Source organism: Monomorium pharaonis, chromosome 5, assembly GCF_013373865.1.
Source record: "Monomorium pharaonis isolate MP-MQ-018 chromosome 5, ASM1337386v2, whole genome shotgun sequence".
In the NCBI taxonomy this organism is placed as follows: Eukaryota; Metazoa; Arthropoda; class Insecta; order Hymenoptera; family Formicidae; genus Monomorium; species Monomorium pharaonis.
Window position 1 is genome coordinate 18,495,520 of NC_050471.1, and position 16,463 is coordinate 18,511,982.

A 16,463-nucleotide genomic window follows, 5' to 3' on the forward strand; every position below is an offset into this window, starting at 1 on the left:
CATAACACTTTTGGAAAAAGATTTCATTCTGATGTTGACACTTTTTGATAACATTCTACAGAGCATATACAAAATAATCGAGTGTATTATATAATCGAGTGGTCAGTATAATAAGTAAAATAATTTATTAATGTTAGATATACAGAGTGATTCAGAACGACCCAGATGTTCTTGCAATAACATATTCCTCAGTTAATTCTGATTTTTTTTACGAAAATTTTATTTCCAAAGGTTACTTTTTGATTATTAAATAAAATAATTGCCAAATCACGGGAGGCATACAGAAGGTAGACATGGGCGGAGCGACTCACCATTCAACACAAATGATTGCAAATTCGATGTCTGCATACTGCTTACGGATAAATAATTTTATTGGGAATGAACAATTTTTTACATGTAACACTTCACATGTATGTAAGGAAACGTAAAAAAGGGGTGCGTAAACTTCGTCAGAACTGCGAAATTATTAAACAAATTATGTTTTATTATTATATCGTCCACAATCGAGTATTGGTCGTGTAACCCGTGAGGTGTCTTTTCCTCTGCGTGTCTATCGCCGTGTGTTCTTTCGTCTCGGTTGCTAGGTAAGAAAGTGCGTGTTGCTAGGTGTTCTTAACTCTAGCGTCCCCCGCTTTCTTTTTCCTGATTTTCGTCTCGCCACCATGTCATGCTCCTGCGCATGCCCTAGTATGGGGGGGAGGGGACGTCTCTGATTTTCTTACATGTAACAAAACCCAGTCGTATCGATAAGTTATAAGTTTTTTCTTTCTTAATTGTCACACAATAATACTCATCGCATTTTCTTACGCACTTGATCACGTAACTGTGGTTGCGCTATGTGTAGTGTACTATTACGGTGGAATATTTTTGTAATGTGGATACAAGTGCTGGATAGGACATGTATCCGAAATACATATTTTTTGTTGCAAAAATATTACTGAAATATTGTAGACAGATTGCAGTAATATAATGTTTCAGTAATATTTCAGCGATGAATTTTCGCAGACATTTAATATTTCAGCAATACTTTTGTAATACTACTGATATATTACTACGTAGTATTACTGCAATATTTTAATATTATTGCAATATTGCTGAGATATTACATTGCTGTGTGAGTATCAATGTTTTTGCAGATTTACACACACTGGCAAACAAACAAATCTATCTCTTCGTTGCTATTAATTACTACCGGTTAATTATTCAGCGATTGAAAATTATTCGAAGAAAACGCGTTAACACAACGCACGTAACTCGACGCGGAGATTTGATGTCAACAAAACGAGTCAAAATTATGTTTTTTTAAGAGCATTAAGTATGTAAATCTGTCAGTAATTACAATCGATAAATTATGGTATAAATCTGATAGCATGATAATGCAGAGTATTAATTAATCGGCAGTGGAATGTAGATTTGTTTGTGTGTGAGTGTGTGTAAATCTGCAAAAGCATTGAAACGTGATACATTTTGTCAAAGACAATTTTCTGACTAATTACTGTAATCTGAATTGTTTTTTAATAAAAATAAGCCGTAGAATGATTACTCGGTAGTCATTAAGAGTAATAAATTAACCGACAGATTTATAAATTACTCGATCAAGTGCTTGAGTGTTCGTAAGAATTCGATGCGTATTGTGTGACAAGAAAGAAAAAACGTATGACTTATTGATATTTATGGGTTTGTTACATGTGAAGTATTATATGTAAAGTGTTCATTCCCGGGAAAATTATTTATTCGTCAAGCAGTATGAAGACATCGAATTTTTAATCACAAGTGTTGGATGGTGAGTCGCGCCGCCCCTGCCTACGTTCTGTATGCCTCCCCTGATTTGGTAACTATTTTATTTAATAATTCAAAAGTAAGTTTTGGATAAAATTTTTGTAAAAGAAAAATCGTCTTAGAATTAACTCAGGAATATGTCATTGCAAGGACACTTAGGTTGTTCTGAATCACCCTGTATATATATATATATATATATATATATATATATATATATATATATATATACAGAACAGATTCAGAACAACCTAAGTGTCCTTGCAATGACATATTCCTGAGTTAATTCTAAGACGATTTTTCTTTTACAAAAATTTTATCCAAAACTTATCCAAAACTATATATATATATATATATATATATATATATATATATATATATATATATATATATATATGAGAAAAAGCAAAGACATATGAGCTTTAGAATAACTATAACTATAATGTGTCAATTTTGAGAGTAATATTTGTAGTCGTAACTAATTGTTTACCTTTTAGAAAAAAGAAAAAAACTATAACTTTTGCAAAGTAACATTTTCAATCCTGAGCATACTTAAGCTAATAAGTTAAAGGCATGTTAATTTGTATGAAATAGCTATTTTGATAATAAAGTTATTTTTTACAATTATTGCAAACTACGATGGAAAGTATCAAATTTCAAAGAAACTATTTCAAGTAAAACTTGTAAACATAAACATTTAATAATATTTATCTTGATTGGATATCTGATTGGAGTTTATTTATTTGTTTACAGTGGTTTGGCAAAGGCAGCAGTAGCTGGTGATGAAAGAGCCTTGGACCTATTTAATTCCTGGCGTCCTAGAACTGCCGCGCCAACAGCAATTACCGCACAGCGGGACAATTATTCATTTTACATCGGCACCATAAACGGCACCATATACTTTGTTGACGCTCAAGGACAATGCAAGGAAGTTTTTAATACTAATGGCGCAGCATTGAACTGTCTACTGTATCATCAGACCAGGGATTCTATTATTGTTATGACAGAGGGATTAAATATTGGGCACTTTCAAATAGATCCGATCAGCGGAGAACTCACCGAATTAACAAAGGTTTATGCTATTAAGTTTTATCACTTCTACAATGCATATCTACATTATTATTTTTATACAAAAACTGTTCTGTATATGAAATTCAAATTTTACAATGATCGATGTTGTTGATTACTTCAGGATGAATAAAAGCATTTTCCCAGACAGCACACGGATGTCCTCAGGACGTCCAAGACGGACTTCGTGGATATTCTGAGAACGTCCTGATTTTATCTCGAAACATCCTCAGAAGGAATAGCAAACGAGCGCCACTTTTTAGTCCTCAGGACATCCTCAGAAATAGCAAACAATGACCACTTTTGTCAGAATTTTTAAGATTTTTTTAAGAATTTCGAAGAAAGTGCAAAAAAATCGAGAAAATCCTTAATTTTTACGATATATTCAATATTTTGAGGCGCCATTTTGGATTCTGCCATATTTGTTTGTTGTTAGTATTATTTTGTGATTATATTACATCAATCAGAATGGTTTTATGCATATTTGAGATCAATTATTAACGATAAATATGAGAAAAAAGCAAAATTTTTGTATTTTCCGACGTTTTGACCGCCATATTGCATCCGCCATACTGAAATTCATTTAATTAAATACATAATTTTTAAGTTCAAACAAAAATTGCACGGTTTAAAAAGGTTTCGACCAAATATCAAAGGTGTATCATGATCAAAACTTCGAATTAAAATCAAAAAACGTGTAAAAAAATAGGTTCTTTTTTTTTAAATCTAAAAAATCATCTAGAATTCATTTGGAATTTTTTCGAATTTCGAAGATCAGAATCGGAAAGAGCATACTCAAAAATATCCGAGTATGCATTTTTTATGGATATTTTTGTCATTTTTACTGAGTGCTGAATGATTGAAGTGAACGATATGAAACAGTGCTAGTCTGACGTTAAAGAGTTAAGATGTCCTAAGGACTTTCAGGCTATCATATTCTCAGAACATTTTGTGCTATCTAAAATGTCTGGTATTTATACAGTTATCATATTTAAGTTTATCTTCAGACATTTTGTAGTTAATGAAATGCTTTATACAATATTTTAAGAATAGTGTTCTTAGCTGGAATACATATATTTTCAAGACATCCCAAGGATATCCTTAAGACCTGAGTAGGATTTTAATTCATAATGAATACTATTACAGAATCTAACATTCTAAACTTACTTTAGAAGTTTAATTTATACATAAAATATTTATATAAAATATTTACAATAATACAACTATTATATCCTGACAAGATCCCAGGACATCCCGGGACATATTCAGGATGATCGTGAGGACGTCCTGTGCTATAATCTGGGTTATAATGTAAAAGTAATATAATATAAACTTTCCGTTTAATTGTGTTAATTTAGATAATTATGTATTGTATATGAATGTGCATATATCGTACATTGTATTCCAAAATGAATCATTCTTATTTTCAAAGTGAAAGAGAGTGAAATTTTTAACTAAGAGTTTGTGACGATTTGTCATTAGTCCCGGGGCCGACCATCTGCCCTACTACACGGGACTCGGCGTCTACGGACGCCTTTCCCGAAAGTCTAGGATTCCCCCACGAAAAACCATTCCCACCACGCAGCTAAGACCGCGTGGGGATCGCTGGCGGGTATATAAGCCGGGCGCGATCAAGACCGGACACCAGTCAAGTCCTGTTGACTGAGCAGGACCGCTCCGACGCCCGGTCCTCGTCGGCATTCGACTATCCTTGTTTTCGCCGACGGAGCAGGCCACCTGGCCGCCCTGCCGCTCGGTTTTCGCTGGCGACCACGCGTCGCGACCGCGTTCTAAGGTGCTGCGCACTAGCGCGCTCCCGTCCGACAGACGTAGCTAGGCTAATTTGTACATATTGTATATACCCCTGTAGGCTAAGTAGCGTATAAGATAGGCTAAGGTTTATATATGTAAAAAAACCTTTAATAAAGGTTTGTTAATTTGATATCGGTGTACGCAAGCTCGTTTTCCCCCCTTCTCCCGAATTCTGGCACCCGGCGAGCCTGTCCGAGGCGTTCGGGAAAGGCGAACCGTTACATGGCGCCCGAACAGGGACCAGCCTAGTAGGAACCCAGCTTGCGCGCATACCGAATGAGTGCGTGGATTCACAATCTCTTCAAAGAACAGGCCTTACAGCTCGCCCAGCAGCACGGAATAGATACCGCCGCACCGCTAGACGTCCTCCGAAAGGAAGAAACTACGACAATTTCATGCCGCTAACCCCGGTGTCCTCCAAACCGCCGAAGTTCCGGAGATTCAAATCGATCTAGCCGACGACGACATGCTAGGCCGACCAGACACCACGCTAGCAACTAACCCGACGATACAGGAAGGAGCCGCCTGTTTGGAGCCTACATTTATTTGTAAATGCTATAAACAACACTCGTATTAAATCGAATGAAATTATGATATCCTTGGATTCACTATTCTTTAACACCCCAAAAGAATTGATAATTCAAGCGATAAAAAACCGATGGCGTGATATTGCTACACATACAAAACTTAATTTACCACAGTTTCTACATGCCATTGAACCTATTCTTGACACTACTAGCTTTAGTTTTGATGACCAGTATTATGAACAAACTTTTGGAACACTTATGGGTTTGCCATTATCGCCGATTTTGGCAGACATGGTGTTACCCAGCTAACCATTTGCTGCCAAATTGTCAGCAGACTGCTAAAAATTTCTTGCGGAATCAGGTTGCCAAAACCATGGCCTACTGTGTCCTCGAGTGCGCCCAAATTGCAAGCAAAAATTGTTATCAAATCCTGACATCAAATTGGGTGCAACACCAGAGCAGACCTGTCACTAGCAATACAATGACAGATTCACGCAGCAAATTAAGTTAATTATTTATTTGTGTATTCATATTTATTCAATTATTTAAAATAATTATTTAATTCAATTCTCATAGTTGACTTAGCAGCGATGAATAAAATTAACTACGGAGAGTGTGTTATACATAAGTATATAAAAAGATTGTTGACAAAGAGTATTAAAACAAATTGTTAGTAAATAATTTGTTTAAACAATTTAAACAAATTATTTTAGCATGTGTCAATTATTAGAATAATTCTCATAATCTTTTGGTAGCAAAAAAGCTATTAATTTTTACTTAAAAACATTTTTTAAGAACTGTTTTTAGTAAAAATTGATAGCTCTTTCGCTACAAAAAAATTCATCAGAATCATTCTACTTGACACATGCAAAAGTTTTTTAAAATTATAAATAAATTTAATCTTGTTGTCAACCCAACTGGCAAAATTTTGTTGTTAAATTTACAACGTTTCGACCTCTACTTTAGATCCTTATCAAGTAACTAAAACATACAATATAACGCAATGGATATTAAAATCTACAACTATTTCAAAACGATAGTAAAATATGAAACGCTACTTTAAACCAAATCAACTTACAAGAGTCTGTTCACGCATTTGAGCAGTAAAAAAAGGTTTCATGAGACACATGTGAGTCCATGTATCCGTGCCAACAAAATCATGGTCTATAAGTATAAACAATATATCAATATCGGAATTAGGAACTACAGTATTGAAATTATAAATAAATTAGAATACAACTATGCTTAATGTCAGCTTGTAGAATGTCAATTAAAAATTCTTTTGAGTTAAAGTTAATAAAATATGTTAGAGATAATCTACATTAATCACTATTTCTGTGAAGTCAGCAATGTATAAATAAATTAATTAGAAAAAAGTAATTAGAAAAAAGAAAAATAAGTGATGTTAAAGTCTAAACAATGTAAGCAATGGATTTCCAGATCATCCATCCCTATAATCATTTCTGCTGTGACAAATGTTGGCAACAGATTCTGTTGCCAAAAAGGCAACAAATGAGAACATATCTTGTCATTGCAAACACTATTAGCAGATATTCAGCAAATATTTAGCAACGTCTGTCATCAGAATACATGACAAAATAATAGTGAACTGCGAGCAGATTTATTGAAAGTATTGATAACAGATTGACGACAAACACCAAAGTGAAAACAATGTCAGCAAATTGCCTGTAGAAATGCAACAACATTTGTGTGTCAAAGTACGCGACAGATTGATACCAGAAATGCAGCAGATCTGTCGAAATGTCAAATTGGCAATAAAAAGTGCGGCACCGTCGATAGGCGGCTTACTTTCTCGGGAGTAAAATGCAGTCTACTCGCTACATAAAGACCACTCGCAACGCGACTAAGGTAAGCAAAAATTATCTTCCTTCGCTGCACCTGCGGAGGAGTCCGATGTGACGGAAGACCGCCACATTATACTTTTATGATACAGAACTGGTAGTATTTTCATTTTTTTGGGAGTGAGATTTAACTACAAAGAAATTTAATGAAATTAATTGCATCTAGAATAGATGATATACCTGCGATATAAAGGGAGAAAATAGATAGGTCAATTGAGGTCCTCCTATAGGAAATATTAGATGCTAAGGAGAGGGTTGGGTAAATTATTTAATCTGTTTTTACCCAGATAGCCAAGCCTGCAGGAACAGATTTTGAGCAGAGCATGCTATCAATTTTTGACGACAGAATGGCAACAAATTTTATACAGAGTCTGTAATATCCAACGATGTTGGCAAATTGCTGTCAGAAATCAAGCAGAGCTTGCTAACATAATTTGACAACAGATTGGCAGCAGAAATCGAGCAAAACCTGCTGATATAACTGACAGCAGATTGGCAGCAGAAATCGAGCAGAGCCTGTTGACATAACCTGTAGGCAGATCGGCAGCAAAAATCGAACACTATGTCCGTTACTTTATAATCTTAATTGCCATTTAAATGCCAATTTAAAACTTGCATTAATATGTTTCTATAGAAAAAAACGTAAGAAAAAAAGTTGTGGCAGTAGAAATTATTGAGAAATTAAATTATATCATTGTCTAATATTTTTGGCCAATCCTATATACATACATATATTTCTAATATATTAGGGATCGTAAGGAAATAAAATTATTATTAATTGTCAATACATTTTTAATAAGAGTTTAATTGTTCTCTCGCCGATATACATTGTATTGAAAGATTAAGTACTTTATTGTATTGGGCTACCGCGCGATAACGGTAAATTTGAAATAACAGAAATGATGCCTAAACTCTTATTAAAAATGTATTGACAATTATAATAATTTTATTTCCTTACGATCCCTAATTATATAAAAATATATGTATGTATACAGGCTTGGCCAAAAGTATTAGGCAGCTATATTTTTTTAATTTATCTGAAGTTCTTTTATCTATATTATTTCCTATTAGTTACTTGTATTATACATAAGTTTAAAGTTATGTATAATACCGGCAACCAATAGAAAATAATACAGATAAAAAAATTTCAGATAAATTAAAAAAGCCCAGACAATACGCTTGTCCGAAAACTTTAAGAGAACTTTTTAAAGAAAACATTTAGATATCTTGGAAATGATGTCAAAATGGTAACATTTATCAGAGATATCTAAGAGAGGTCTTTGAGATATCTTATTGAAGAGTTTCATTTAAGTTTCTTAAAAATGTTATCCTTATGACATCAGCTTAATGTCTCATAAAAGATATCACACAATGCTGTCCGATTTTTGAGCCGTCCATGCGCGTCGTAGCAGAAATCAGACAACATTATAACATCCTGAATGAGAAATCCATTTGATATTTAAAAAAATTATAAAGATAATGTTTTCAAAAATTACGGTTTGTTTACAATTACTGCGCACAAAAAAATGCACAAAATCTAAATTCATCATGTACTGAACAAAAACAGGATAATAGATGTACTATTCAATTTTTCTTAGAATATATGATCTATATAGTTAACCATCTAATTAACCATTTGAACGCTTCAAAGTATTAATGCTAAATAGATCGCAATTTCCATAAAATTATTATGGAAAAAGATAAATTTAACAATGAAATTAATAAGTAAATAAATTAATGCTATTTATTTTTAATATGTTTTGCAAAATTTAATTGCTTTTATAAAAAATAATATAATTGTGTCAGTTTATAACATATTGGTATATGTAGACAATAACAAGTACTCATACCGATGAGCCAAATTGGCGTAGCAGATAGAGTACAAGGTTCGTCATCCTAAGGTCCCGGGTTCAAAACCTACCAGCGGCAAGTAAGAATAAAATAAAACTATAATTTAAATTTAATTAATTAATAAAAATTTGTCCTAAATTTAGTATGTACTGTTAATAAAAATAATTTAGAAAAATAAAATTATTTTATTTTTTTATCTTTAGTTGCATTTTAAAGATATCCGATTTAAGAAATCTTTTAGATCTGCTTGATTTCTGCTGTTAATCTACTGTCAGGTTATGTCAGCAGACCCTGCTCGGTTTCTGCTACCAATTTGCTGACATAGCATGTTAGCAGGCTCTGTTTGATTTCTGCTGCCAATCTGTCGTCAGGGTTATGTCAGCAAATCCTGCTCGGTTTCTGCAATCAATCTGCTGGCATGCCATGCCAGCAGACTTTGTCGACAAATCCTGAGCTTAATGCGGACACAGAATGCTATGGATCTGCAATGGGTATCTGATTGAATTTGCTGCCAAGCTGCTAGCAATCTGCTAGCATTTTGCTATTAGGGTACTTCTGAATTAATAAATCTTCCCAGGAGATTGCTTACATTGATTCTCAAATAAAATTATAACTGTGATGAAAAAAGAAATGAAAAGATTCGACAAATCTGTCGCCAATCTGTCATCATTTATGAATACAGATCTGTTGCATATTTGGCGTAAATCTGCTGTGAGTTTACGTTGCAACATCTGTTCTTAATTATTTAACTAAAAATAAAAAATAAGGAGAAATTGAAATAATTTCTAATTGTATTTATTTTTATTTATTTCCTTATTAGTTTATTTAGTTATTTACATATTTCTCATTTATTTATTAATTTAAATTTATTTATTTAATCATTTATTAATACAAAAAATTAAAATAAAGTTTAGTAATGTGATAAACACGTGGAGCCCATGGGGTCCTAAGCAAGCTATTACATACTACGCATCCATACACTCCGCCCGTCTGATTGATCAATTTCGTTTATTAATAATTAAGTTAATAATAACACAGGCACACAAAAAAAAAGTGGTTGGTCCGGCGGACTAGACTAGTCAATCCTTATGTATTTCGACCCGCTGAATCCGAATCTGAAGTCAGAATTGCAAAGTTAGCTCGCATTTTCTAACCTCAAAAAAAATTTTTTTTTAAATGTTGGTCCGGCGAACCAGACTAGTCTATCCTTATGTATTTTGACCCGCTGAATCCAAATCCAAGGTCAGAATTGCTGAAATGACTCATTTTTTCCTAACCTCAAAAAAAAATTTTTTTTTAACGTTAGTCCGGCGGACCAGACTAATCTATTTTTATGTATTTTGACCCGCTGAATCCAAATTCAAGGTCAGAATTGCTAAATTGGCTCATTTTTTCCTAACCTCAAAAAAAATTTTTTTTTTTAACGTTGGTCCGACAGACCAGACTAATCTATTTTTATGTATTTTGACCCGCTGAATCCAAATTCAAGGTCAGAATTGCTAAATTGGCTTATTTTTTCCTAACCTCAAAAAAACATCTTATAAAAGCAGTTTAGGTCACAAATGTATAATCCGGAGCGTGCAGGCTTGCGTAACCACATTATCCGGGGAAAATTCCATACGTATGACAAGTTTGAGCTTCTGTGAATAAATAGCGTAGAAAATTCACTCCCTTTTTCTATTATATCTAACTCTTTTATTCTGGAAGGTTCTGTGCAATGGCTTTCTCTTACGTTTCTTCCCTTTCACAGAGACATCACGTTTGAGCGTCCAGCAGAAATCAGCCATCATATTCACATCCCATTTGCCTTGATATCGAAACTCCATCTCCTTGATGTCCTGATGAAATCTTTCTCCCTGTTCTTCACTATAATCACCTAGATTTTCTGGGAAGTAGTCGATGTGAGAATCTAAGAAATGCAACTTAAGATTCATTAGGCAACCTAGTTTTTTATAGTTCTCCATCATTTCCGCCACCTTTTGTATGTAATCTTGATTTTTGTGGTTTTCTAAAAAATTTTCTGTGACACCTTTGAAACTCAGCCATGCTGCTCTTCCATCTTCATTCATTTTGGTAACAAAATTGTCGTCTCTCAACATTTTACGTATTTGAGGTCCATCAAAAATTTCTTTTCGCAATTTTGCATCAGAGATGTTGGGAAATTTTTCTTGTAAATACTGGTAGCATTCACCATTTTTATTCAGAGCTTTCACCCATTGTTTCATGAGTCCTAATTTGATATGAAGAGGTGGAAGAAGAACTTTTGAAGGCTCAACTAACGGTTCATTTATGATATTTTTAGACCCAGGTTGCAGAGACGTTCTTGTCGGCCATTCTTTTCTAATGTAATGGTTTGTTCGATCTCTACTATCCCATTCACATAGAAAGCATGGATTTTTTGTGTAACCTGATTGTTGACCCAATAATATGGTGAGAATTTTTAGATCCCCACAAATTTGCCACCTATGTTCTGTGTATTTAATTTTTTCAAGAACTGTTTTCAAGTTTGTGTACTCTTCTTTTATCACTACCGAGTGCGCTACAGGAATGGAGGCATATACATTAGTATTGTGCAGCAACACTGCTTTCAAGCTTCTCTTAGAAGAATCGATAAATAGTCTCCACTCATCAGACTTGTAACATCCAGGTTTCAGTTTGTTCATTAATCCGATAACATTGTGACAATAGACTAATGAATGTTCCTCATCTGCAAAGAAATATTGCCGATATTCTGATTCTCTGTCACGATAATAGGAGGTTTTCACATTTTTCGCCTCCTTAACATTGTGTTTCAACCAGGACGCCAAAAACTCTGCTCCATCTTTGGGCAAACCCAAATCTCGAACAAGATCGTTCACCTTCTCTTGTGTTATTTTTCCTGGTTTTTTTGATATATTATACGGAACATAGTCATCACCATCAGTTGATTTACTTAAACTTTTAGTCTCGCTCTCAGTTTCAATCTCAGATTCTTCCGAACTTCCATCAATCTCTATTCGATTGAGTTCAGAAGTAATACTTGTATCCATGACTTCATCGTTTGTTTCGTCGGATGCTGATATATATATAGGTTTCGTTAAACTCGAAACATTGGCGTAGCATAATGCCGACTTTTTTCTGTTGTTTATTCCATTTAGACTTGTCATACAGAAATAGCAATCTTCTCTGGTCATCGGTTTCTTCCATAGAAGGTACCTGCCATAGGCAGGTACTCTCATTCTCAGTTTTGTCTTGTTCCTTTCACAACTTCGCAACATTTTATAACAAGAACTACATATTTTCTTGGGAACCCAATTGGATTCTTGGTTTGCGATTTCGATACAGAAGGAATTTTTGTAGAGATCTTTGATTTTGTCATTAATGTTTCTCCGGTTTTGTGGTATCTCATATCTGCTACAGATGTGACCTAAACTGCTTTTATAAGATGTTTTTTTAAGGTTAGGAAAAAATGAGCCAATTTAGCAATTCTGACCTTGAATTTGGATTCAGCGGGTCAAAATACATAAAAATAGATTAGTCTGGTCTGTCGGACCAACGTTAAAAAAAAATTTTTTTTTGAGGTTAGGAAAAAATGAGCCAATTTAGCAATTCTGACCTTGAATTTGGATTCAGCGGGTCAAAATACATAAAAATAGATTAGTCTGGTCCGCCGGACTAACGTTAAAAAAAAATTTTTTTTTTGAGGTTAGGAAAAAATGAGTCAATTCAGCAATTCTGACCTTGGATTTGGATTCAGCGGGTCAAAATACATAAGGATAGACTAGTCTAGTTCGCCGGACCAACATTAAAAAAAAAATTTTTTTTTGAGGTTAGGAAATGCGAGCTAACTTTGCAATTCTGACATTGGATTCGGATTCAGCGGGTCGAAATACATAAGAATAGACTAGTCTGGTCCGCCGGACCAACATTAAAAAAAAATTTTTTTTTGAGGTTAGAAAATGCGAGCTAACTTTGCAATTCTGACTTCAGATTCGGATTCAGCGGGTCGAAATACATAAGGATTGACTAGTCTAGTCCGCCGGACCAACCACTTTTTTTTTTTGTATGCCTGTGTAATCTGAGCCAAAATTGGTAAAGAAAATTTTAATTTAAAATTTCACCTATAAAATAAGAATGATTCATTCTGGGATACGCTGTACATGATTTTACAGTATATATTATATTACTGTACAATTTATTGTTTCAGGTAAAACTAAGCGGTAGAAGCGACGCATCACGCGCGACTGGTACCACTCTATGTTGGATTGGTGGAAATACATTAGCCGTGCTAACGGGAGAGCTCGCTGTACGATGCTGGGATCTCCACACAGGCGATACATACGTTTTGTCGCCTCCGGACTTATCCAATAGAAACGTCGCTACTCCTCAGGAAATATGCACTAGCTTGGCGTTTTGCAAGAACAATGGTAAGTAATGTTTCAAAATTTTATAATCATAGATTTATTCAAATTAATCAAACTTTATGTGTATTTCATGCGTGAGAAGATATACAGTACCGCTCAAAAGTTCGGGAAAGTTTTCCTAATTTCAGAGCGAAAGAAAAAATTTAATATTTTTGTAATGGTCGCAGAAAGATTAAAAAAAGCATTTGGAAGTACATAAAAATAGTTTTCCAATCATTTGGTTAAAAATTTTTTAAGTTTTTCACCACGGTTAAAAATGAACTTAAAAATATTACACTTTTTCAAGTTTTCTAAATATATGTTGTGTCAAGTCAGTTTTTTAAATTACGACACTAAAAATTTTTTGGCATCTTGTCAGAAAGTACTCGAAATATACTTTTTTGTTACATGTGTGTCGAAAATGGGGGAGCGGCTTATTTGGACAGAGTACAATTAGACACAGTGGAAATGGATACATTGAAAATGGGCACAAAATAATGTACACGTTCAAATGGACACGGTTTATTTAGACACAGGAATTTTGGACAAAGTAACTTTTGGATATACAGGACATAAATTTTGGATACGTTACAAATGTACACCGTTTAGCCTTAATTTGCGCACAGTACAATTGGACACGTTGCAATTGCACACCGTGCTATTGGACACATAAACTTGCACATCGTTCAATTGGACACGTTGCATTTGCGTACAGTTGCTTTTGAACACAACACATATTTTTGTAAAATTTTTAACATACACATGCACACATGCATGTGAAATTTATTTTTAACTTTATTAACTAAACATTTGTTACATTGAGCACAGTGCATTTGCACACAGTTCTTTTACCTTTAGTTCTTTTGTGCACAGTTTGTTTGCACACAGTTCTTTTCCGCACAGTTTGTTTGCACACAGTCAAGCGGATTGCATCTAGATATTCATAAATTATGACTGTTGATGCATGTAAAGGCCGGTATTCATAGTTGAATCTTATTTCAAGATTGTCTCAAGTAATGCTTAAGATGCTAATACGGCTCTGTGATTGGCTGATGGAATCTTAAGACAGTCCTTAAAATAATCTTAAATATAAGATCCGACTATGAATACCAGCCTAAGAAGCGGCAACTCGTTTTGCGTGGAAATCATTGCATTGGAAATCTTCAAATACATGTAAACTTTACTTTGTTATATATTCATGCTATTACATTCTTAATTTATTAATATACATGATTCTTATGCATGGTTTTGCTGCTCTAATAATGCGTTATCACAAATACCTGTAATGAAAATGTAATAACATAAATATATACACATGATGAGGTGAGTTCCAAAATTTATCACAAAAAAGCCAGTCAACCTTTATACCTAGATGCGATCCGGTTGAATGTGCGCTTAAGAACTGTGTGCAAAAGAATTGTGCGCAAAAGAACTATGCGCAAAAAAACTATGAGCAAAAGAACTGTGTACAAACGAACTGTTCGCAAAAGAACTGTGCGCAAGTGCACCGTGTTCAATGTAACAAATGTTTAATTAACAAAGTTAATAACAAATTTATATGCATGCATGCGTGTGTTAAAAATTTTACAAAAATATGTGTTGTGTCCAAAAGCAACTGTGCGCAAATGCAACGTGTCCAATCGAATGGTGTGTAATTTTATGTGTTCAATAGCACGGTGTGCAATTACAACCTGTCCAATTGTACTGTGTGTCATTGAATCACTCCCGTTTAATTGTACACTGTACATTTCTATCGGCGTACATTTTTATCGTATCCAAAATTTATGCCCTGTGTGTCCAAAAGTTACTTTGTCCAAAATTCCTGTGTTCAAATGAACTGTGTTCATTTGAACCGTGTACATTATTTTGTGTCCATTTGCAACGTGTCCATCTGCACTGTGTCCAATTGTACTATGTCCAAGTGAAGGCCACTCGACGAAAGGAGTCTTTTTCGAATGGCCCTGATTGGCCGGAAAATCGCTGATTGTGCACGTGTAGTTTTCTCCTACAAGTAATTCATTTTCCCACTGATCAACCGTGCGGAAAAGTTGTGCGGAAATTATTCTACAGGCTATTTTCCCCAAATCTCGCACGATTGATTACTTTGTAATACCTTTCGTTTCATTCTGACATTTGCGTTATTAAAGTCACTAGATTTATAAAATACCGTAATCGTTCGTTATTTTGGCTCTATTACGGGGCAATTTCAAACTTACAGTCTTATACAAACATATATTACAAACAAGAAATAAGCAACTAACAATTAAACAACAAATTTAAAATTTTTTTATAAAAGATAAAAAAGGCATTAAGTGTGTGCGTGTATGCTTTTTTAACCCTTTATGGCACACATTTTTCTATTAATTGAATTTTTATGAAAATTTGTATACAAACGTTTTTTGGGGCGCTAATTACGAATTCGCCATCAGATTTTGACGATTCTTTTTTAAAATGGCGGCTCATAATTTTGAGTATTTTTTATCGATTTTTCATGGAAATTTGTATACAGGAGTTTCGAATCGCTGACGTTTTTTTTAGTAAAAAACAGTCTTGTTATTTTAGATATGTTGTTATTTTTTTTATAAAAGTTAATGAAAATATATATGCTTTTGAATAATAAAGAACTGTAAATTGAATTTTACGAAATTTGAGTATGCAATATTAGTATAATGCAGTGGTTGGAGTTAGTTTCTTTTTTTAGTCAGATTTCTGAGGCGACGCTTACTACTCGAGGCTCAAAAACAGATTAAAAAAATAAAAAATTGTAAGCCGCCATATTGAATCCGTTATTTTGAAAAATCGTCAAAATCTGATGGCAAATTCGTAATCAGCGATCCGAAAAACCCTTGTATACCACTTCAATAAAACAATACGTGATATGCACGTTATGTACGTGGATCGGCATCGTGAAATCTACGTGAATATTCGAGTGGACTCAAAAACGGTACTAGAATTTATGTGGATGCGATCATAGATTCTACGTAAAAACTACATAAAAATTTTAGGAATTTTAGAAACATCCTCGTAATATACACGTACCCTCTAAATTTCTTGTAGTAAAACATCACTCCAAAAGAATGGAACTTCATTCTAAACGTAAATACGATGCTACTCAAAATAGAGTGACATCTCACTTTTTATAAAATCGAATTTTTTGCTTGATAAGTGATCTCTTTATTTGACTG

At 33.9% G+C, this 16,463-nt stretch overlaps 1 protein-coding gene across 1 annotated transcript in view; it reads left to right on the top strand.

The window, feature by feature from the left end:
* Positions 1–16,463, top strand: part of LOC105832659 (intraflagellar transport protein 140 homolog) — a 164,527-nt gene that overhangs the window by 37,915 nt on the left and 110,149 nt on the right. Inside the window, exons 3-4 of the mRNA XM_036286695.1 lie at positions 2,530–2,848; positions 13,083–13,302. Coding sequence (XP_036142588.1) covers positions 2,530–2,848; positions 13,083–13,302 — 539 coding nt within the window. The remainder of the gene's footprint in view (positions 1–2,529; positions 2,849–13,082; positions 13,303–16,463) is intronic.